Source organism: Argiope bruennichi, chromosome 3 (assembly GCF_947563725.1).
Source record: "Argiope bruennichi chromosome 3, qqArgBrue1.1, whole genome shotgun sequence".
NCBI lineage: Eukaryota > Metazoa > Arthropoda > Arachnida > Araneae > Araneidae > Argiope > Argiope bruennichi.
The window spans coordinates 130649008-130675252 of NC_079153.1; the positions used below are offsets into that span (position 1 = coordinate 130649008).

At 25.7% G+C, this 26245-nt stretch overlaps 1 protein-coding gene across 1 annotated transcript; it reads left to right on the plus strand.

The window, feature by feature from the left end:
• Positions 1–862: 862 nt before the first annotated feature.
• Positions 863–25150, plus strand: LOC129963825 (vacuolar protein sorting-associated protein 4-like). The gene is made up of 13 exons (XM_056078393.1): positions 863–1209; positions 2811–2922; positions 10817–10955; positions 13133–13185; positions 15128–15285; positions 15384–15502; positions 17828–17976; positions 18332–18413; positions 20635–20766; positions 22351–22438; positions 22965–23105; positions 23902–24010; positions 24833–25150. The coding sequence occupies exons 1-12, from the start codon at positions 1189–1191 to the stop codon at positions 24001–24003; spliced, it is 1296 nt and encodes a 431-aa protein (XP_055934368.1). The 5' UTR covers positions 863–1188; the 3' UTR covers positions 24004–24010; positions 24833–25150.
• The last annotated feature ends 1095 nt before the right edge of the window (positions 25151–26245 follow it).

The following is a 26245-nucleotide window of genomic DNA, read 5'->3' on the forward strand; positions in this document are numbered from 1 at the left end:
TATTTTTGCTCTAAATTAAACCATTTGTTATGTGCAAAAGTAAAAACACGTTTGCATTTCCCGGTAATGTGTTTTTTATATTGAAAGTCAGATTTATCAAGTAGAAGTATGGTGTACTCTCACTTTTTTAAGCCAGTGTATCTTCTGAACGAAATTTTCCATTTCTAAAGCCAATTAGAAGTAAATTAGTTCAAAATACAATAAGTAATTAGAAGTAAATTAGTTCAAAATACAAAAAACCAGAATTAATCTGGAATATTTTCTTTAACATTGATTTCTCTCGATTATTATTACTATTAGTGTAATTTTTTTTGTTGTTGTTCTTAGATTTTTTGATATCGTAGTTTTTTAAAGCATTGAATAATTTTAAGTGCCTTGTTCCTTAGGTTTTTCAAAAATACATCCATTTTGATTAGTTTTTGCGAACGGAATTCCATGATAATCTATTGTTTCTATTCTTTACAAATGTTCTAACCGAAGCTCGCAAAAAATAGACTTAAAAATCGGAAGCCAAACTGCAACTCTGTTAAAATTTAGACTTATAATTATAGGCACGTAGAGTAAATATCCGATAATGATTGAGATGTGGTTTTCGTTTATTTACATACAGGTACAGGCTTTATTATACAGGCAAGTTTACTTCATTACTCTAGTGCGAAGTAGTTCGCTCAAGAATTTTATTTTTTCCCCATCTCACCAATATTGGTGAAAGCAGGTACATTGTGTCAAACCCGTTCAAAACGAAACTATTATTAGGTTGGTTTACTCGCAAATGTGTAATTCTCTTTATTTATTTATTATTAATATTATTATTTTGCCTGAAAAAAGTATGTAAAAATTGAACTTGTATCTTCTTTGTTAACAACTTCGAAGTGTTTTTGGAAGTATTCGGTTCAGAAACATTTTCATACCAAAAGTTGTTTATTTATTTTTTGAAACGCCTTTAAACTATTTATCAGCTAGAATGATAACGAAATCACCATAAAAAGTTTCATATTCGCATTTCATTTGAGAGGAGTAACAGCAGTTAATTCATGTTAATTGCAAATCAGTTCTTTCAAATACGAAATTACCTTAAATTTTTGAAAATGCACTGCTTTTTAAGAAATTAATTCAGTTTCGATTTAGCTTGTCATCATTTAAGAAATCATTCTTTATAAGTACCGAAAAATCACAAGTTTTAAAAGAATGACGCGACCGACTTTGCAGGTAATATATTAACATTTAGAATAATTCTATTGCATTAAATAGGTTTTTAAACGAAGTTATTCAGTATTAAACGAAAGATGGTTAACAAAAGCCTGAACTATATTATTATTATTATTATTATTATTATGAGTTAGTAAAATATTTTTAATAATGACTTCCCCCAGTTAAAAAAAAAAAAAACGAAACATGATTACTACTCATAAACAGCTGGGAGGAATAGGCAATTATTTTTATGTTAAAAATAATTTTTATGCTATTATTTTTAACATAAAAATAATTTCGTATTCTTCCCAATGACGCGACCGATAGTATTATTTAGTATTTTGTTTCTTAAATAGATTTTTAAGAAACTCAATACTGAATTTTTAACATTTATTTTAGAAAAATACAGTAATTTTTTTATTTATATAAATTTTTAAAAAATTAATGTATTTTAATTTTATTTATAATTTTTCATTCAACCAAAATTAATAAAGAGATTTTATAGAAGATTCATATTGTGTATTAAATGATAGTTTCTTAATCTTTTTCTTGACACAAGATTTTTCTGATTCTGAAACTAAAAGGAAATTAGAAATCAGATCAATAACTACGTTTTCAAGAGATATAAAATAAAGCAATGTAATATTTTTAAAGTTATTCAACAACCTTATATTTTAATTTAAATTCATTTTTTCATCTAAGTTTCTCATGAATAATATAGAATTTCAAAAGAGAAATATAAGGGAATATGACACATATCATTACTTGATATTTACAATCTATGAAGTAATCTATTTTCATGAAAATGTTAATTGTTGATTTGTTTGAAAGTAATTGAATACTTCCATTTTTTTTTCTCATTTTAATTGATAACAGTTTCAAGTTAGAGGAAATAATGGACTCTTTAATCGAAAGATAAATTAATAGAGAGTAAAATCTTGAAGCGAAAAAGGTTTTTAAAAGAATTTAATAGAAAACTCTTTCTCTTGTTTTAAATCAAATTTTAAAGTTGAGAAATTTAATATATTTTATAATTTTTTTAGAAAACTTAAAGTAAATTGTAATTTTAATTATATATTTTGATAGTTCTGAAAATTATAAATATTTAAATGTAAAATTCTGATTTGATTTTTTAAAAAAAAGTGCTTTATTAAATGATTAACTTTGCACTTTTCTATTTAACAAATTATTCATGCTTGTTAGTATAATAATATTGGCTATCCTTTGATTATTCTATATATAAACTCTATTCTTATTTACAAATTTGTTTCTGATTAAATAACTAGCTTTTTCTATCATTTTCAATATTACATAAACTGCTAATTTAATATGTAATATTTACTTATAGGATAAAAATGAAATACTTTTTCATTATCTTGAATGCAAACAAAATGTATGCAAAATATTGTTATCTCCAGTTTTAAAACAATTCTTTATAGCCTTATGATATAATTTTACTCTGTTTATCATATTTGTGCATTTGACAATAATTGCTCTAACTAAAAAAAATCTCAAAATTTATTTTTCATGATGGCTTTTTTGAGTTGATGAAAAGGTTTCAAAATTTGTGTACTAAATTATTTTAATTCATTTTTTAAATAATATCTACTTTATGCTAGAAAGCCATTGATTTTGCAACTAAAGCTGCTGAAGAAGACAAAAAAAATAATTGTGCAGAAGCTCTTAAATTATATGAAACAAGTGTAGAGTATTTTCTCCATTCAATTAAATGTAAGTATTATAAGTTTTAAAATTTAGTTGTAAATCTGTAATTCTTTTATATTTAAAAAAATTATCATCTGAATTCTTATTTTTGTGTTCTTTTTGTAATATTTTGATGTTGAGACTTTTTTTTCAACTCTAGAAACTTAGTAAAGTTACTTTTAAAAGGTTGTACACAAATAATCATTTAGTGATTATAAATATGAGTTCATACTTCATTAATTTAACACTCATGAACAAAGTTTACATTAAAATCATTAACAATTGTATTCTTATTTAAGTTAAAAATGAATGTATAATAATGTTATTTGTGTAATGTTTTATATTAGTTAAAGACAGAAGTTGATGTGCAGCATTCTGGTTTTTTTTTTATTTCTATGTTTTTAATGATCAGCTGTTTGGAATATTGATTATGTTTAATTTCAACTAATTACTTGTGCTTAATTTATGATCATAATTCGCTAAATAAAGTATTTTAAATCATGAAATTGTGGTGGGCATTAAAGCACTGTTATTTTAATAGTCTGTTCTATGTATTCTGCAAATGAATTTCCCTAATTCGAGTTCTATTACACCATACTGTCATTAAAAACATAAATATCAATTCATACTATTTCAAAATGTATGTCTTTTACAGTATTGTAATTTTATTTTCTTATTCTTATGTAAAATGCATGGTTAATAAATGGAATCTTTATTTGTTAGCTTTCAATAATGGAAAAAAATCACACAATTAAATTTTTGATGAAGCAATGAAAATGATTTGAATTTTATGGCAAATATATATTATCCAAAACTATGTAAAAAAATATGTTCCAAAAATTTCCGTTTTTAAGTATTTGTAGTTATTGATATTACTAAACAGATGATCCTTTTGATTTTAAAACTTTAAGAAAATTTTTATACAATAATATTTTCAAGACTTTATTGAAGGTGCCAAAATCTTGCTTAATTTTCAGTTAAATAATTTTTTTTTTTTAGAATTCCATCCTCCCAGATCCATTTGTGCTAAATCAAGTGCCAATATGATTAGTACAATACCAACTCCTTTATTATTAGTAGTAGATATACAGTGGTGGCCAAAAGTTTGGACATTTTTTGAAAGTTTCATGTTTTTCAACTTTGTGTGCTTGTAGAATATATTAATTTTCTTTTACATACAAATGTGTATATATCAAATTAAAGGTAATTTAATGTAGAATTTAATAACAAAAATGGTATTACAATATCTGTATTACAAAAACAGTTACGCTCATTTTAGTAGAACAAACAAACACAAATCGTTTTGAATAATGACGTGTTTTGTAATAAAAGCGTATTAGCCGATCACAAACACTATTCTGAGGACCAATCAAATGTATGCAACTCTAATTTAGGTTATTTGGATGGTAAAAGAGTTATTGTTGTGGAAATATTTTGCGGAATGATGCATACTAGTGCAATTAAATAGAATATTGCTGTTTTTGAATATTTTGTCCTTTTTTTTAATTAAACTAATTTTAAACCATGTCACCAACAAGAAGAACTGATTGGACATCTACAAAAAGAAGCCGAATTCTCATATTGAGAGAAAATGGCCTCTCTTAGGCTGAAATTCCAAGACAAGTTGGTGGTTCAGTGACTTGTTCTGGTGTACGAAAGTTCTGTTAACATTATGAAAAGGGAAATCAATGGAAAATAAGGCCAAATCAGGCCGAAAAAAATGAACAAGTGCTACTGCCGATAGAAAAATTAAACAGCTATGCCTTCAAGATAGAAAAATTTCATCAGATGCCATTAGATGTTAAATGAATGCAGCGGGTATTGCAGTAAGTTCAAGAACAATTAGAAGAAGGTTATCAGGATTTGGATTACAAGCTAGAATTCCAAGACAAAAACCATATTTAAATCAAAAGCAACGCGAAAAACGTGTTAAGTGGGCAAAAGAACACATTAAATGGTCAGAAAATCAATGGAAGTAAGTAATCTGGAGAGATGAGACTAAAATATCACTCTTTGGTAGTGATGGTAGAAAATACGTGAGGCGTAGAATAGGTGAAGCGCTTCATACTGATTGCATTGAAGCAACTATAAAAACAACAACAACAAATGCAATGATTTGGGCATGTATGTCTGCAGATGGTGTGGGCCGAATTCAAGTGATTGATGGCATCCTGAATGCCAAAAAATACATCGAAACTGTCCTGGAACCAAAACTGATACCTTCCATCAGGAATTTCTTCCCCAACAAAGCACCATTTATTTTTCAGCAGGATTCAGCTCCATGCCACACAGCAAAAGTATGCAAAGCATGGTTTCAAAATAAAGGCATAGATGTATTACCATGGCCAGGAAACATCCCTGATCTCAATCCAATTGAAAATTTGTGGTGACGTTTGAAAATTCTTGTATGAAAAAAAACGTCCGTCCAATAAAAGACAACTTATTGAATCTATAATTGATTCTGGGCACCATGTGATTACGAAAGATGAACTCCAAACACTCGTTCACTTGATGAAAAGACGCTGTGAAGCTGTCTTAAAAAATAAGGGTTATCCTATAAAGTATTGATTGTGTAAGTATCACTTTAAAAAATGCAAATCTAAGACAGATCTTACTAAAATGAGCATAACTTTTTTTTTAAATACAGATATTGTAATACTGTTTTTGTTATTAAATTCTACATTAAATTACCTTCAATTTGATATATAAACATTTGTATTTAAGTGAAAATTAACATATTCTACAAGCACGCAAAGTTGAAAAACATGAAACTTTCAAAAAATGTCCACACTTTTGGCCACTACTGTATGTTCACACAAATAAACTTGCACAAATATATACATCTTGTGAAGCTTTAATTTATTTTCATGATATTCTTTTCTGAAAAATTCTATTAAAACTCTATTAAAATCTTGTTCTTTGAAAATCCAAAATAGCCAAAAATAAAAACAAATGAAAATAGCATTTACCTTCTTCTCATGAAATTAAAATTTTAATTTGTATCTTGGGGTGGATCTTTTGTAAATAAGTTTCTATTATCCAAATCCTTGTTGATTGTAAAGGGGTTGTGTACAAATTATGATATCATTTTATAATTTTATCTGAAGTTTAATTTTTCTCCATTCTATTTAGTCTAAGAATTAATTCGTGCGATTTTTAATAAAAAATCAAAGCTTTATTTCAAAAGCAAAATACATAAATACGTTATCAAAAATATTGTCCTACGCTAGCCACTACTTTTTCTCATCTTTCAGGCAATTTACGAATTCCGTGTTAAAAGAATTCCTCACTTTTCGAAGCGATCCAATCAGCGATCCATTTTTCAATATTTTCAGAAGAAGTGAATCGCTGTCCAAGCAAATCATTATTCATGCAATCAAACAAGTAGTAGTCTGAAAGAGCAATGTCTGGTGAATACGGCGGGTGGGGTAACACTTCCCATCCGACTTTTTCCAAATATGTTTTGACCGGTTTTGCGACATGTGGTCGATCGTTATCATGTTGAAAAATAAGTTTATTATGTCTGTTATCCCATTCTGGTTGTTTTCTGGCCAGAGCTTGTTTCAACTTAAGTCAATAACGTTCTCCATTAATAGTTTCACCAGGTTTCAGAAGCTCATAGTACACCACACCTTTCATATCCCACCATATACACAGCATAACCTTTGCACAGTGAATATTTCGTTTCGGTTGTGATGGACCTGGTTCACCTGGCATTACCCAGGATTTTTTTTGTTTAGGATTCTTGTAATAAATCCATTTCTCATCACCAGTAACAATCCGGTGCAAGAATCCCTCATTTTTCTGTCTTTGAAGCAGCATTTCGCAAACGGTTTTTCTTCTTTCAATGTTTCTTTCTTTCAATTCATAAGGAACCCAATGTGACATCTTTTGAATCATTCCCATTGCTTTGAGGCATTTGGAAACTGTTGTTTGATCAACTTCTAATGATTTTGCAAATTCTTCCTGCGTTTGACACGAATCCTGATCGAGCAATGCTGTCAATTCTTCAAATTTTTTTTGGCTATCCAGGTCATTCTTGGTCTTCCAAGCCATAATCACCACTTTTAAATCGTGCAAACTACTTCTGACACATTTGCTCAGCTAGAGCATGGTCACCATAAACTTCCACCAAAATACAATGACTTTCGGTAGCACTTTTCTTCATGTTAAAGTAATGAAGAAGAACCTCCCGCAAAAACACTTTATCAGGCACAAAATTTGACATTTTCAGTTGAATAAAAATTGTTGTTTATGCTTAAACCAAATGGCATATACTAACTAGATGCACAATAACTGTAGTTTTAAATGCATGTTTGAACAAATGAAACTATGCGACAATAAGCTAGTTACGCCATCTTTTGTAAAATCGCACGAATTAATTCCTAGACCAAATATATGATAATAACTTCTCGTTTAACCTTGTATTTTAATAAGCATGTGGTCACCATTTTAAAATCATTGCTGTGTCATATAAATTTAATCATTTAGGAGTTCTAATTTCTTTATTTATTGAGTTTATTAATTTTGATAATTCACTGTAAGCATTGTATTATGTTTTTTAAAATTTAAGATTTATGTTTAAATTTATGCTTTTTAAGATTTATGTTTTTTAAAATTTATTTAGACTTAAATAAATTCATTTCCAGAGCAGTTGCTCACTTTATTTATTAATATCTAAAGAAGAACAAAGTTTTAAAACCGAAAGCTTATTAAGATGTATGTACTTACATCAGAGTAAATATCAAATAATAATAATTTCTAGAGCAAATACCAAATTAATTAAAAATATATGAATTTAAAATGACAGAATAGGCCATGAAGCAACATAGGACAGATAATATTTAATTTGAAAAGATTTTCTCTTGATAGCTGACATCTATTATTTTGTTGGTATATTGCTGAAAGTAACAAAATCAAAACCTCCCATTTCCCTTTCAAATATCCTTTACAAATGCACACTTGTTAGTAAATATAAAATAAAATTGCTAGAAGAATGCATAATTTCGTTGAATATATCAATCAAGCACTGTATTTTCTAATTAAAGAAAAATTTTAGTAATATTTAAAAAAAAACTGCATTTGCTAATTTAAGCATCACATTGAGGAGAAACTTTAAATGATCTGTAAATTTTTTAAAAACATGATTATGTAAATCATTTATAATTAATACCATTTTAAGTACTAGAAGGAAAAAAGACTAAACTCTGTGAAATATTTTATATTGTTGCAACTTATTTTATTTATATTGTTACAAATACATTTTTCAAAAAGAAAAAAAGAAAATCCTTTTTTTTTTTGGATAATTTTTAATATTTTGTTTTGCATTAATATATTTTTTAATAAAAAAGTAAGCAATCTTACAACTTTGAAAGAATTCAAAGTGTTGAATTTGCCATCATCATTGCTTAAATCTTAAATGAGATTTTTCAATATTAGCAAACTTATTATTTCTTTTTGAGTTAAAATCTTTCGATATACTGGCATTTCATGAAAAAGGTTTTACAGAGCAAGCAGAAATTTAATGTAAATAGAACATCAGTTCTCATACACTTACTGGACACATGAATCAACTGTGACAGTTGGAGGAGGGAAATGATAAGGTTGTTCTGTTGTTGTTGTTTCTAATCCCAGGTGTTATAGCTACTCTATACCACCTCCATGAAACAAAGATCTCTAAAGTCCAAAAACAATAGCAAATCCCTTAAAGTCTCAAAAATCGTAAAATTAAGATTGTTCTACACCACTTTATGATCATCTTTAAAAAGTGGAAGGAAATAAGCAAATGACATTTTGGCCTCTCAGCCATCATCGTGTGGTAGTTTGTATGATGGGTTGTCTGGACGGAATTAGTATTCAGAGGATTTATGATTGTGTATTTGTTAATCACATCTTGTATTGCCAATTAAGGTATAAATCATCCATGTTGATATCCTCTCAGTGAAGGAAACATCTGTATAAGTGGTAATTAATAGCTTCGGCTCCATGAATTACAACATTGAAAAGCTTAAATCCATGATTGATGAACATTGTAGAAAGGTATTTAAATGAGGGCAGAATGGTATTTTTAAAGCTATAGAATTCACAGCTCAATGCCAAATCTAGGAAATTGGCAGTATTTTTGTCTGTATTCATTCTAATATTTCTACTTGAATTGATTTTCTAAAATAGTTTGACATTTTTTTTATCATACAATTTCGAGTTTAGTATATGTTAATGTTTTATTTATTTCTCTTAGCATGATTAAGATAATTTATTTCTCAAAGTAGAGAATATTGAAACCAATTTTGTTGTGTTCATTTTGATAAGCTGTTCAGGATTAAATAGAAACTTCTTGAGATATAGTTATTGACATGCTTGCTTATGTATTTAACACAATCAATTTTGGATTTTGGATTTTGCTCATTATGAGGAGTTTTCTTTTAATATACTAATCCATTTTGTTTGATTTCTCAATATTTTTATACTTAAATGATGTTATAATGATTTATTTTACCACCCATCTTTGCCCCTTAACAAAGTCTTCTAAACAGTTGCCTATCTAGAAATCTGTCCTCAAATACAGCTAGTGTGAAACTTGTTTTTACTACTAAAATGAGAGAAAAAAAAAATAAACATACTGTATTGACTACAATAATTCTGATTTAGTAACACTTATTTGAAGTGCTATGTTCTCCAAATGCCATTTATATCAATCACTATTAGATTTAGGAGTGATGAACCACCCTTACTTTTTGTTTATTTTTTCTTTTTAGTTCTTATATAAATTTTTTTTAAAATTTATATTTTATTATTTTGATGTATTCTGCATATGTTTGCTTTGTTCTCTTTCAGAAGGTGATCAGTTTATATGAAATTAACATTTCATTTTCAATCCTTTGAATGTTTATTGATTTCAATATTTTATCTCTTTGGTATAAATAACAAATGCTTTGAATTCATGTACTTATTAAAATAAATTAGAGTACAAATGGATTTTCAATTCTGAATTTTATACTAATTTCAAGTTTGTATTTGTCTGAATGTGTTAAATTGAAATTAGATTGCGAAGTAGTTGGGCACTGCCCTACTTTCATTCATTTATCTTAAAATGTAACCATAATTTTTAAAACTGTGTAAATCTAAATCAAGAGGAAAGTGTATTTGTATTCTATGCAAATAATTTCTCAAAATACAAACTTCTCGATAGAATTAATTGAATTATAAAATTTGTACAAACTAACTGGCCAATCAATGATCTACTTGGTTAATAAATTCCTGTTATATCTTTCACTTTATTATTTATTTGTTGTATCTTCATTCTTGCAAAGGGTTATTATCCAAATGCTGTTCATAAAATCCCACACAAATAAATAAACTCACTCAAATGAATTTCTATGCAAATTGCATATACCTTCAAACAATTTATTTTGTGTTATATAGTGAATGGATTTATATAATTTAAAGAAGATTTAGGGTTCTTTTTTGATAAATCATAAAAAAATATTTTCAAAATACCTGAGTACTTTTTCATTTCTCCTAAAGCAGTTGAAATTTTTGCCAATTGTATTAAAATTATGTCAAAAAACATGCTGTTTGCACTAATTTTAAAACATAAAGGTATTTTTTGTATAATCATATAATTTTGTTTATCTACAAAAACATATTTTGCACTAATATACTAATATTTATGCTTGTCAATAACAATTGCTGCCAAACTTGCAAGTATCAATATTTCATCAAATATAATGCCAGTTATGTATTAATGGGGTATTCTGAATTTTGCTGGCAATTTTAATATTTTTTTAAAATTATTATTTAGTGATACTTCAATTATATATTTGCAAGTTAAAAATTACTAACTTGCATTTTAATATAATTTTTTTTATTATATATAACCTTATTGTAATGTATATAATTAACTCATTATTTTATTACATAGATGAAGTCATTTCAGAGAAATCCAAAGAAAATATTCGAGCTAAAGTTTCAGAATATTTAAATAGAGCTGAGAAACTGAAAAAATGTTTGAGGGAGAAATCAGGAGAATCACCTGCAAAAGATAAAACAAAAAAACCTGCGTATGTTTGATTTCTTTTTTTCTAGTTTTTTTTTTTAAATTTTGGAATTTAAGATAGCTTTATAAATAATTCATGAATTTTCATGATAATTTTTCAATTATGGTTATGTATCTGCTGTAGTTATTATTGTAGCTGTATTTTAAATACTTGACTTTTGAGGAATCGATTTTTTTAAAAATATGAATAAGCTTAAACTATTAGTCAAATACTTATTGTGGTGGAATTTTACTTAATAAGAAATTATTCTGTTTCATTTTATTTATTTATTAAGCATAAATGAAGGAAATTTAAATTGTACTTTATTTTCTGATTCATTTTAATGGAATTTTTTTGTTTGAATGAATTTGAAATTATTACAAAAACATACTTGTAAAGGATGTACTTTTTTTTTAACACTATAAATTACTATTTTGGATATTTTTAATTAAAACAGATTCCTCTTTGCTACAACCTTTTTGATATTTTATAATAATGCATAAAAATGATAAAATTAATTCAATTAAAAATTTTGAGAAATCAAAAACTTCTGGTTTTTTATTTGTTCTGTTGAATCTGCCAATTTAAATAACTGTATTGTTAATGTACAACTGTAAAATTTAATATCTTGTTTTCGTTCTTTTGTACTGTTAGCAATATTCTTTGCTAAAGTTTGTCAGTTTTTATAGATAAATGTGAAATACAAAGAAGAACCTTTCTTTATATTAAAGAACAATTTTTATTAACATAAGATAAATAACAATTTAATTACACTTGTTTTAGTTCTTCAAACTTCAGTTTCTCTATTTGTTGGATAGGCCAGTTACTATTCAATGAATGAAAGAATTTCTATTATTGTGAGTTTCCTCAGAAAATTTAAAGAAAAGGAGAATCTTCTGTACTTCAGAAATAGAAATTTTCCTCATTTGTAGAAAGGGAAATCCCTTAATTTTGTTGGTAAAATTTAATTTTAATCAATATCCTGTGGCTGCAATCTAATATAGGTGGAGTTGATCAGTTAGCTAAAATGTTAAGCGTTATACTGGCACGAAATGGAATTAATTTATTTGTAAATGCATTAATTATGGTTGTTGTCATCCAGTGACTGTTACATACATGCAACTTGTAGAATAGACTTTCTGGATTTTTATTGTCAGTCATAAATGCCTTTAAAAAATTAAAGCAATAAAGAATAGAGACCATTCATGATCAAAAGCTAACAGTTATGTATTGCAGTAAAAAAAGAAATGATCATTATTATTTACCAACAACTGAAGATGAATATGCACAATTCACTGAAAAATAAGCCTTTCATGCAGTAAATGAAAAAAAAAAAGTTTGACCTTCTTTCTAAGTGCTATTGAATACAATGATATTTAACTTTTGCATTTTTTGTGTAAAAATATGTATTTCATTTTTTAAAATTTCAGTTGAATATGTATTTGCACTTCATTGTGAAACTTTTTTCAATATATATTTTTTTAATATCTAATATGATAAGCAGAAGTAGCCAATGCTCCCAATCAGAAACATCATAAAAACTAAATGCAGTTCTTTTCATATTTTAATGGCCGTCTTTAAATGAGCAACGTTTCGCATTACAAGTGGCATGGAGAGACATCATGGCGTCACATATTGGATTGGCCTATATAAGCATGTATTCGATGCTTGTTTGAAGATAATTTTTATATCTACATGGAAGAATTTTTTTTTTTTTGATAGCCATGTCGAATGCTACTCCAAGTTGTCTAAGTGCCTGTGATGCCATTATCGATGAGATTTTGTCTCTGGTAAAAGACAGAGATAATTTTCTTATAATATAGAAGCATTCAGTGTAAATAATAAATAATATTATCATAATCTTTTTGGATATATTTTTTTCAGACTGGACCCAGTGTCCTATTTTACATGGATTCCTACTATAAAAACTGTCTCGGTTAAAGAGGACCTCACATTATGAGTGAGATTCAGGAACAAATTATGCTGAGGTTCCTCTTTTTTCTTTTTTTATAATAAAACGATTTCTCTTTACAAAAATAGTTTGTTGAGTAAATGAAGACAAAATAAATAGTTATATTACAAAAAATAATAATATATTCAATTAATTTGATTGATATATATGGTAAAATCAATTGGAAATTATAAATTGATTATGTTTTTATGGGTTATTAATAATTCAGAATTTATTTTTATACACCTAGTGGAAATGATGATGAAAATCCTGAAAAGCAGAAACTTATGAGCCAGTTAAAAGGTAATCATTCTTGAAATCTAATTTGTAAAAATAAGGGCTATTTTGCATTGCTTGGTTTTACATTTTATAAATTTTTATTTATTTAATTAAATTTTTCATTTATCTTGTGATTTCTTTATTATTTTCTATTTTAATCAGAAATTTGAAATAGAAAAGAATTGCTTGAAATTTTCTGTGGCCATTTTATTATATTGTTCTTATGTTTTTCTCTATAATCTTTTACTTTTAATCATATGATATCATATTTTTAAATTTATTTTCATTCCTTTCAATAGAAAAAAAATGCTTTGTAATTAAAAAAATTTTTTTGACCCTAAATGTACATTTAAATAGGAAAATTGAAGAAGAGGAAATAGAAGCCAAAATTAATAACCAAAGGAAAATTTTGTGATACATTTTTATTTGTAAGATTTTAATGAAGTATTTTGATTTATATTCCTTTCTCTTTCTTTGCATCATTGACCATGATATTGGCTTCAAATTCACTGAGAAATACATATTACTTTTGGTAAAAGATTGATTGACATATTTATGTGCAACATATATAATAATGAAAGCAAAAGGCAGAAATTATTGCCCCCCCCCTCTTATTTAAAAGCTTAGTTGGAGGAGAGAAAAAAATCATTTGGTAATTGCATTCATCTGCTGATAAGATTTAACTTTGAATGTTGAAAAATAATCCAATGTGGCATCTGAGAATGTAATATAATTTAGATTTGTAGAATGGGTCTATTCAGTTTATGTTTAATCTTTTGAAAAATTCTGTCTTTTATTATTTTTAATAGCAAATAGATATCTAATCCTTTTTATGGAATGAATTAAACATAAAAACAAAATTAGGCATTACAATCATTTTGATAGAAAAAAAAGTAAATATATTTTGTAGTAGTCACCTTTGGTAATTGTAATTTCCATTGAATCTTATATATATATAACTTCATAATCATGGCTTTATTCAACCAAATATTTTAAAATATTATCTTGTGATATATATAAAAGCTGTGTTATTTTGGCAATCTTATACCTGTTCTGGATTATTGTGTAGATGAATTTCTCTATTGGAGTGAATAACTTGATATCATTTGCATGAAAAATGGAATTCTTTGCATTATCTAATATCTAATTGCCTGTTGTAGCTTCCGTAACTTCACTTCCTTATTTCTCATGCAGTTGATTCCAACATTTACTTGGCATTTCATTTTTATTATATCCATTCATTATATCATATTTATTTCATTTAGTCCAACAGTATGTTAGTTGGATTGAAGTATATTATTAAAAAAATAAAGCATAATATTTCACCATATCAGATGAATTAAAATCCTTGTAGACTTTGTTAATAGATTCCATTAAAATAAAGGATAAAATAAGAATGAAAATATTCATTGTAACTTTGTCAAGGAATATGGAAAAGTGAATACAACTATTATTCTTTTGTTTTCAACAATGGAAATATTTGTAGAAATAATGAAAATGGTTTAAATTTTATTGCAACAATGAAAAATATTGTTTTAAATTATGTATAAAAACACTTCTAAAAGTTTGTCAGACATCAGGGAAGGAATTGTATTGGAATTAAATTCATATTTAATAAAGATATTTTTTTAATTGAATGTTAATATTTTAAGAACTCTTTAAAAATCATCAAAATTTTAATTAGTTTTTTTGATTAAAAGTCTAAGAACTTTTGAGAAAAGATCCCTTCAATTTGTCTGAAATTGGATAGCTCTAGATCAATAAACTTCCCTGTAAAGTGTTAACAGATATACATTTTCGATTGTGTAGTTTGTAGAAATAATCTTTTTTAAGGATGATCAACTGTTGTTTTATTTTAAAATAGATTATTAATTTCTCTATGTTCCAGTACTTCTTTGCAATGTTGATGTTTCTTTTTTTGCTAATTATCAAAGATTATGTAAACTTTCATTAATTGTATCTTTAGGTGCAGTTGTTATGGAAAAACCCAACATAAAATGGACAGATGTTGCTGGTTTAGAAGGTGCCAAAGAAGCACTAAAAGAAGCTGTTATTTTGCCTATAAAATTTCCTCATTTATTTACGGGTAAAAGAAAACCATGGAAAGGAATTTTATTATTTGGGGTATGAACTTTACTTTTATTTTGGAAGTAAACCATATAACTATCATTCATTGATAATTTGATTAAGATTTTCATAAGTATCTGTATTGTTTTTAATAGCCTCCTGGAACTGGAAAGTCTTACCTTGCAAAGGCTCTTGCAACTGAAGCTAATAATTCCACATTTTTTTCTGTATCTTCTTCTGATCTTGTATCCAAATGGATTGGGGAAAGTGAAAGGTAAATGCGGATTATTTAATATTGTTTTTATTTTTGAAAGTGAATGTTCCCTCTCCTTTCATTTCTACTAATATATAAGTTAATGAGTTTTATTTTATGTAATATTACTACGACCATATTGGGTCTGATTGGTGATCTGAATATAATGGGAATTATTAATATTTTTATTTTGAATGAAACTTGAAATTTCCGGATGCTAGACATTGAATTGTTTTTTAAGAATGAGTGTTGCTGTTTTAAAAATTCAAGCTAATACAAATTTTTATATGGAGAGGAGGAGAGGTATTAAAAATGTTATATAAATTTCAAGAGATCTACAGAAAAAGAAATTTTCTGTTTTAGTATGCAAACATTTGCTGAATAATAAATAATATTCTGGCACTGTTTTGACTGCCTGTTCATTTACTTTTAATCCTTAATATTAAATATAGATAATTTTTTTGCCCAATTTGTCTATATATTTTGGTATTCTGTAAATTTATATGATGTTCCCTACATCTTCTGGGATGGCATGGTAGAAAATGAGTTCAATACAAAAAAGCAATAATTTTTAAATTATGATAATAACTAATTATGCATGCAAGTAATAGAGACCTGTAATATGTTCTGATAATTATTTGAATAGATTAAGGTGAAACATGTTTGAAAATAACAATTTTAAGAATGCTGATAATTTATTTATTTTGGAGAATAGTGATAATTTGGTTAATCTTATAACATCTTATTTAATTGAGCCATAATTATTATAATAGATTTGTTCAATCTCTTTTATTAATGAAGTTATCAATATTGCCATCTTGTCTAAAAGATTCAATAATGAAAAGTTCAGTTAATATTAGAGTAAATATAAAAGATAAACTTGTTAAAAAATAAAATAACCAATCCTTCCAATAGCTTCCAAAAAATAACAAATAAAATGTTGGTGAATATCCTAGGAAGTAAGAATTTTTGTCAACTAAATAGCAAATGCGAAAGCAAAGCAAATTTATTGATTATGAGATCTAGATACTTTGAAAATAAAATGGGTCCATTTTTATAAAAAAAATATAAAATAAATATTTTATAAATTTTGGAGAAAAATAAGAAGTTTTTGCAATGATATAAGTAATGATATTTATCCTTCATTTCATAAAAATGTACAAATTTTAAAACTTGCACCAGTTTTTTATATTTGTTGTCTATTTTTATGTAAAGAAAATGCATCAGTTTCTACAGCTGTAGTACATAATTTAGTGATATCCTTTTAAAAATACAATGTAAAATTGACATGAAAGTTATCAATTTTTTCTCAATAAAAAAATTAAAGTTTTCATTTAATTCTTCTTTGAAGACAAAAGAAAAAATTTATATTCTATAGTATTAATATCAAATTACTCCTGTGTGTTTGCCAAAGTAAAAACAAATAAATAAAAATGCATTCAATAAATATCTAAAAATTTGTAGTTAAAAATGATTTAATTATGAAATATTCGATTTTCTGAAAAAAACGTATGATTTACCCATTAAAAAAATTTTCTACACTACTAAAGGTCATAAGATCAAAATAATTGAAGAATTCAGTCTGGCAACTACTTTGAAATAATTGTTTCAAATGTACTTGTTTTAATGACATTCAAGTAATGCTTTACTTGATTCATTTTCAAAGTTTTGAGTTTTTAAATGTTTATAACCATATAAATATTTATAATTAAAATTAGGCTGCACTCTTTAATATGAATGGATATTCAGCCTTAGTACAAAAAGTCCACATTTTGTAATTCCAAAAGGAAAAAAAAAAAAACCTCTTTTAAACTTCTAAGAAATGTCTTTTCTACATAAAAATTTATTTTGCTACTTATTTATTACTTTGTTAACAACATTAGGCTTGCAAATGCCTATGGGACAGTAAAAAAATTAAGACGATTATATTCACAAGAGAATTAGGTTAAATTTCTGAAGTTTAAATAAATTGTTAGGAAATAACTAACTAAATGTTAGCCTTTTTTTTTTTTCACATATCTACCTAAATTGACTAGCATCTAAACTTTAATTCTTGCATAAGCTGGCATATTTGTTAAAAAAATAATAATAAACAAATAAATTAAAAAAAATAATAATAAGCAAATTTTAGAAAGACTATTTAGTGTATGGAAATAATATTCATCGGATTTACTTTTTAGCAAGTTCATTACATTTATTCGGTTACATTTATTATTTTAGTTGGTCAAACTTTTTTACACGATTTTTTGTGTGTGGCACCAGTATCATTTAAAATTAGATTGTCATGATCAAAAATTATATTTTTTTGTGATCTGTTTGTTTTACTGATAAAATATTTATCCATAGGCTGGTAAAAAGTCTGTTTGAAATGGGAAGGCAACATAAGCCAAGTATTATATTTATTGATGAAATTGATTCATTGTGCAGTTCACGTTCAGATACTGAATCAGAATCAGCCAGGAGAATAAAAACAGAATTTCTTGTACAAATGCAAGGTGGGTGTTGTTTTATTACAGAATAAAGATAATTATCTTCATTTCCTTCCCAAAATAGTTTTTTATGTCACTAAATCTCTAAGCTTGATTCAGGAATGTTATTGTAAAGTATCTCTTTAAGATTTTTGATATTTTAAAAATCAGATTTCAGTTTGAATTTGTCAATTTCTTTTATTCATTTAGAATAAGAGAACAGATACTGAGTAAAAGGGGACTTAATTTTTTATTTTTGTGTTCTTTAATTATGAAATCAATTATTGACTTGAAAAGATTTCAATTAAGTCGTTGTTTTTTTCTTTCATTTCTTAAATGTAGAGAAACTCTGTGTTATAATTCAAGTTTCTCTTATTTTTAGGTGTTGGTAATGACAATGATGGAATTCTAGTTGTAGGAGCTACAAATATACCATGGGCTTTAGATTCTGCTATTCGTAGGAGGTCAGTATCTCAATATGACATCATTTCAATTGACATATATTTTCACAAATAATTGACTTTTTTATTGCTCTGTATATTTGTGAAAGTAAACTTCTGTTTTTGAAATGCTTATAAATCTTATAATTGCTTAAAATGTATCCACCTTTTAGAAAAACATAAATATTCTTCATAAAAGTCACTTAAAAGATTTTAGTTAAAATGTAAGACATATTTGAATTTTATGGAATATTTTATAATTTTATTCAAAGTTCTGAAATTTAATATTTTAAATACCATTATTATTGTTAATATCATAATTCTAAATTCTTTATAGTTTGATAATAAGCTTATGTAATAATGCTTGGAATTTTACAAATTTGTAATAGAAAACACGAGTAGTTAATTTTTAAGTTATCAGAAGTATGTAACAGGGTGCATAGTGCCAGGAAAAGTGCTTAAATTTGGAAACCATTTTTAAGCACCTTAAAAGTGCTTAATTTTGAAAAACTGTCCTTAGAAAATGCTTACTTTTCTTGAGAAGTGCAAAGAAAATATTTTGAGAGGTGCCGGCACGTATTAAGATGGCATACATTGACTGTTTTGCCCTATTCCCTCTTCAGCAACGTACATTGTTGTTAGTTGTAATATTGGGAAGGTTATTTTTAAGGGCCTGTACAGAATATGTACTATGGTATACTTTATAGTAGTTCTGTATCATATTTTTCAGTTATGCCATGTCAAATATACATTTGACCTTTTTATGTCTTAAAGTAAAATACATAGATTGATCCTAAGAGCAGAAAATAAGAACATATCTGCATGAATTTGGTGCAGCAAAGACATGTATTGAACATGAAAGAAACTGCTCTAAAAATACAGCGAAGCCTCTTTAGTTTATTACACATTCAATAATTATTCTCTTTACAGACAAATCTCTTGAACATCATATTAAAGGGATTTTACTGTACTATATTGAATTGCAATTCATTGGTGTGTGTAATTACGTTGGTCGATTGCATAAAATCTAGTATGATGAAATTTTAACTTAAAACTGTAGGTTTGCAATGATAGTGATCTTCCAAGTTTCTTTCTTTTTTTTAATGACTACATCTATTTGAAATTTTTTTCTTTACAGCTTTTTTTGTTGTTTCCCATTGAAATCTTTATACATATAGAGGTTTCTCCTGGTTGTCAGAGCAACATGCAGCTAAACCATTGACATTAGGAATATGAAGTTTAACAGAAAGTTGCTTCTTGGATACAAGAAGCCTACTAAAAACGGATTTTTCAAAATTTTAATTAAAAAATAAATAAAAACATAGTTTTAACATATTTCCGCCATATCATCAAAGTTTATTTTTGCACGAATATTATTTTTACATTGTTTAAAAAGGTAACTTTTCAATTTTATTAGAATGGGTGATTTTTTTCAAATTTTAATAATTTTTAGACACAATGATTTTTATTGTAAAGAAATTTAAGACAATATCATTGCTTCATCGAATCATTGAATGCTTTCTTTGCTTTAAGTTAAAATTCAAAACTTTAAAGCAGTTAACTGAATAAAGTGTTTGTTGTGTGTTATTAAATTTTAAGACAATAGGATATATTGTCTCATCTTAGTTAAAAAAAAATATATTATACATGACAAGATTTTAATCTCGAGCCATACTTGGTATATCAGCTTGTGTAAAAGTAAAAAACCCATCTACAATGTTGTAATTGGGGATATAGACATCCAAGGTGTCACTTTTAAGAAAGGCCATGAAGACAAATTGTCAGTCTATTTGTGTCACTTTTAAGGTCATATATATAATCATATATAATTCAAATAAATTGCAATATATCAAATCAAATTTCAGCATCATTATATTTTAAAAGAATAAAAGCTGCTAATTTCAGTGCTTAAACACGTATAAAAAGTTTTTTTTTTTTAATTGAATTGTATGATGAGAGGAATTTAGTTTCTGTTTATTCATGATGCAGAAGTGGTATTTTTATAAAGTTAATGTCCATGAAATTACATTTTTCAAAATGTTCATGACTTTTATTTTATATTTTATAAAATTACTTTTATATCTTATATTATTCATGTATTTTAACATTTTATTGACAATTTTTTTAAAAAAAAAAAGAGTAAGGATTTTATAAATATAGAAAATTTAATTTTAACCTTGCAACTAATGAAAAATGCAATACATAAAAAAACAAACTGAATTTCCTAATCTTGAAATCTTCCTAGATTTGAAAAACGAATATATATCCCATTACCTGATAAAAATGCAAGACGTGCAATTTTCAAGTTAAACGTTGGTGATACTGAACATGACATTAAGGAAAAAGACTTTGAAATACTTGCTGATAAAACAAAAGGGTAAATTTATATTATTTTATGAAATATGTTTTAGATTTTTTGTAAATATCTTGTTAAAATTATTCAGTATTTAACTTATGAAATGTAAATTTATATATAAAATTTAAAAATTTTCTTATTTAAGATTTATTTTAAATATGTTAAGAAAAACAAAATAAATATTTTTAATATATGAATTCCTAAATTCATAATGTTACAATTTTTAATTTAATTAATGAGAACTAGAAATATTAATTTTTACAGTTATTAAAACTAGAATGTGATTTGTTTTCAATTCTATTTATTAAGGCATGTCATTTTCATTTGTATTTATAGTATTGCTTATAATACTTTCATTTGTATTTATAATGTGTTTCTATTTTATATTTAATTCTTTGAAAAATTCACATTCTTTTGTTCAGATAAAATTTGTATATATATATATATATATATATATATATATATATATATATATTAAGAAAAGAGATACACAAGAATCTTTAAAAATTAATTATTTGGAAAGGTAGTATATATTTCAATTTAATTAATGACTACGACTAGATGGGAGTAGTATGGAGGCAGAATTTTGGATTCAAGATTAGATGGTCATAATTGGAAGCTTGATTCTATCAAAAATCACAGTACATGCAGAACTAGTGCTCAGTAAATCTTTCAGGATTACATATTATCCATTTGTTGTTCTTTAGAAATCTGAAAAAGGAATTTGAATTGATTGAAAGGATTATTGAAAAGGAAATTTGAAAAAGGATAAGGAAAATTTGAGAACAAATAGGAATTTTACAATCCTATACAAAATAGCACTCCTTTGTTAATAAAATATAAGAGTACTAAATGTAAATTATAATTAATTTTCTGCTAAAATTTTATTGTTTTTCATCTGCAGCATTAAGATTTTAATTTATATGAACTACTTAAAAGTTGAAGGTGTACATTGAAATTAAGAAGTCAGCAGCATCACATCATACTAATATCACATTATATATTTTAGATTTAGGAATGTATAATTTTTGTATAGGATAATTTATTTTTTCTATAAGAAACTTGAATTTAAAATTTAAAAATGAAATGTTTGTATTTTTGTAAGCTGCTGAATAAATTGAAAAGTACACTTCTGATATCCAATGTTAAAACAGCTAAATGTTAAATTGGTTTTAGATTTTTTCTTCTTATAAAAGCATTATTAAAAAAAACTCTTAATATTTACTAAATGTTTCTTGAGTAAAGAAAAAAAAATGTTGATTTTCATCATTATTAAAAGCTAATACCTCAATAATCATGGAAAAAATTGTAAAAATATAAATAACTGCTGTTTAAATATGTATTCTTTCAGGATCTATTACTTCTGTTAAAAATATATTGAAGCATAATTCATTCAAATTCTTTTGGTATTAAAACAAATTGTAATTTCCAAATAATTTTATGAAAATTGATATTCTTTAAATGCATCAAATCAAATATTATGTGTAATTAATATGCATACTTACACAATTTGTTGATAGTAATAAAAGAGGAAAAGAGGCAAAATTAAAATTAATTCTGTAATCAAAGACTTATAAGAAAATGAAATAAGCATTCTCTTTACAGTTTCTCAGGAGCCGATATATCTGTTCTAGTTCAGGATGCTTTAATGCAGCCTGTCAGGAAAGTTCAGACAGCTACACATTTTAAAAAAGTTAGTATATTATGATTTTTTTAAAAAATTCTGTTTGTTTTTTACCCCCCCCCCTTTTTTTATAAGATGATGAAATAAATATTTCAGGATTTGGTACAGATATTTGCCTTTCATGCAAAAAAAAGAAAAAAAAAAAAAAAAAGATTCTTGAATGACTGAAAACTTAAAGGATTTAAATATAGAAATATTTTCTTCACATTTGATAATAAATATCACCAAGCATTTAAACCTAGCGTTCCTCAATCAATCAATGTTATTTCTAAAATTCTGGTATTAATACTGAACAGTTGTTTATTTATTTATAAAGATTTTTTTATATTATGAAATATTAAAGTATATTTATTGTCAGTAGATGTTTATCAACTCAGCAATTAGCAGCATTCCAAAATATATTTAAAACATTTTTTATGGCAATATTAATTTTAATACCAGTAAGGTATAAATGTCCTTAAACCTTTAAACTTTTGATTTTTTCATGCTGAATAGTTAATTGATTTCAAACATGCCAACTAAAAATTTTATCTAGGTATCTGGCAGATCACCAAATAATCCACATGTTTCCGTTGATGATCTTTTAACGCCTTGTTCACCTGATGATCCAGAAGCTATAAAAATGTCTTGGAATGATGTTGATGGAGATAAATTAGTGGAACCTAGTATAACTATGGTAATGTATTTCACATAATTCTCAAATGGTTAAAAGTGATTTAAAACACATATTAAGCTTTATAAATCTCAGCTTCTTTAATTTTAAATTGCTATTAGAATATATAATTTTATGAAGAATATTAATGACTAAATTAATTGCATTTTGTTAATTGTTTTAAAGTAGCTTTTTAATTTTTCCTGTTAATCTGTAGCATTGATTGCTCATTATAAGTTCCAGGAATTATGAAACAAAAACTTCCAAATTTAATATGGTAAGATATATATGTTAATTTATAATATTGGAATGTAAGGTAATACTATAAAAGTATAATCATAATTCATTAATATTGATCATAAAAAGAATATTTGACTCTAGTATACAATTAAAAAAATTCCCAAACTTGCATAGTTTTTCATTTTAGAACAATAATTGATCATAAATGTTTTGTTTCAGCATACTATATAGAAATTCTTTCAGTCTTTTACATGCTGTTATTAAGTTCTTTATTTAATATAAAACAACAACTCCAAACTCGGTCTATACAACTAATGAATTTTAGATAAATAAGTAGTTTGTTAAGTGCAAACAAATTTTAATATTGCATTATTTTAAGTTAAAATATCTTTATTTTTTTAAAAACTGCTACAGTAAAAATGACAGTAATCAGCAGTAAAGTAATGTAAAAAAAAAAAAAGAGGTGTGTGTGTGTGTGGGGGGGGGGAGGTTGTTTCTGAAAATTTCTATATGTAGTATAATTAAATGAATATTTCTTTATAAAATTGTATGAAATATTGAATTTTATACTTTTTTTAAGAATGATATGCAGTTATCTCTTGAAAAAGCCAAACCAACTGTTAATGATGCTGACCTGTGGCAACTGGAAGAATTCATGAATTCTTTTGGTCAAGAAGGATAAAATTGCTGTAAGATATTATTTTATAATTTAAATTTTAATAGGAATAAGGGGCATGTTTCTGCCTTTCAAAGCATATCTATGCTAAATATGTAGCTCTAGGCCTGACAACACATACATATTATACTATTACAGTAAAATGTTTCTAATATTTATAACAATTTGATGATTGAACATAGCACGAATCTAAGTTATACATTAGATTTAATTGGAAATTAAACAAAACCATATTTCAAGAATATTCTATGTAAAGAATAAAATATAAATAAGACATTAACATTTAATTTAAAAATAATTGCCCTATAGAATTAAAATTCTTTTGATTTTAATACAATTAAGATAATTTAGCTTTAGATTTTTTTTAACTATCTCCATCAAAATATATGCAGGCAGTTCAACAGTTTTTTAATTTACTACAAGCAACGGGAGCTTAAGTTGACAGCATGTGGAAAGCTATAAATTATGAAAATAATAGGTGAAGAATACAATAAATATTTCTGCTTGTCTCAGGACTATAGTGACAGTTCCATAGAATTTAAAGTTTTGTCACAAATAATATCCTTAACTTGTATCTAAATTTAGACTATTTTCAATTACTTTCCAATGTACAAAGAAAGTATTTAGATTATTTAATTGAGTGTACTGATATGGTATATTATAGACCTAAACATTGTCTGACTCTAAAATATTTTCTGCAGAGATATATTTATTCATTGCAATTAATTTCTTTGAAAAATTATAGTTTAATACACAAAGATCTTTCCCCTTTTTATAATTATTCTTTTTAATGCATATGGGTGTATTAAATGTTCTAAAATAATCTTTGTTTTAGGTCTTTCTGTTATATGAAATTCATAACCAGAGATTGCCTTTTATGAGCTATCATAGTTACTGAAATCATCAAGAGTACAGTTATGAAGATGTAATATTTGAGATATATATTTCATAAAACTTAGCAATGATCAGTATTTTTCAGATATTAAAAATAAGATGAATCATACAAAAATTTCAAAGTGTATAGAATATGTTATTGTATGAAAAACTACTGAACAATGATTTGTTTGCTGTGATATTATTTATAACAAGTGATAATTTAGTTATACACATTTGTAAACTGTATATTTTTTTGGCATTATAATGTATAAAGAAACATATAATTTTAGAGAATTTTTATCATTTCATTAAATTGATAATTATAAATAAAAATGTTATTGAAATATAAACTTCATGCTTGTATTTCATTCTTTTAATTAAACAGAAATCTGTATTCCTAACACTACAGATTATATGTACAAGTTGTATAACTTTTAACATGAACAAATAAAATTGCTGGAATTCATACCAATTTTGAACTCTTAGAATTAGAAAAATATTCATTGTTGATCTTTAGAATTCTAAAGATCAACAATGTCAAGTCATTAGTCAAAAGAAATGTTAAAATGTGGACAATATACATCCCTTTATTCATGAACAAATTAATAATTTCAGATGTTTCTTTAACTTTTTTTTTTGAAAAAATAAGCACAAATTTGAAAGTAATTCTGCATATATTGAATTAAATAGTTGTATAACATTGTAACACTATTTTACAGTGCTTTTTTATCTTTTCAAATTGAATTTCTGCTACCACTGTTAATATTGACTAAACTCTCCAATATTCAAATCAAAGATGTGAGAAATAAAAGCAATAATATTTTATACCCTTCTTGACCTTCAAAAAATAAATCAGATTTTCATCTAGTTATTTTTTTACGGAACTGTGATCAATGTTCCACAAATTGTTTCACTGCAGATGGCTAAAAAAATAAGGAAAATGAATAGTAATAAGTTAGATCAAGCTTCTTAAATTTTTCCACATGGGAATGGTATTTCAATGCCCCCCCCCCTCAAACAATTTAATCGTAAGTCTACTTTTATGCTAACATTTGAAAGTTTAGTCAGATTCATGCCTTATGTTTAAACTTTATATGGGTACAGGATAAAAACATTTTAAAAAAATGGTTTTATCAATTACATATCCATAGTTTAAGGCCTTGTGTTAATATTTTAAGATTTGGAAATGAGAATGGATTCATAGTTAAAGTTTACACCACACCAACTGTTTGATCAACAGATTAAAAAAATCTAAACGTATGCCAGTTGAATTGATTTCATGGTAAACTCAAAAGTATGCCAGCAGAAAAAGAATGCCTTACAGTATTGATACCAAAGTATATTAAATAATATTTTAAAATAAATTAATACT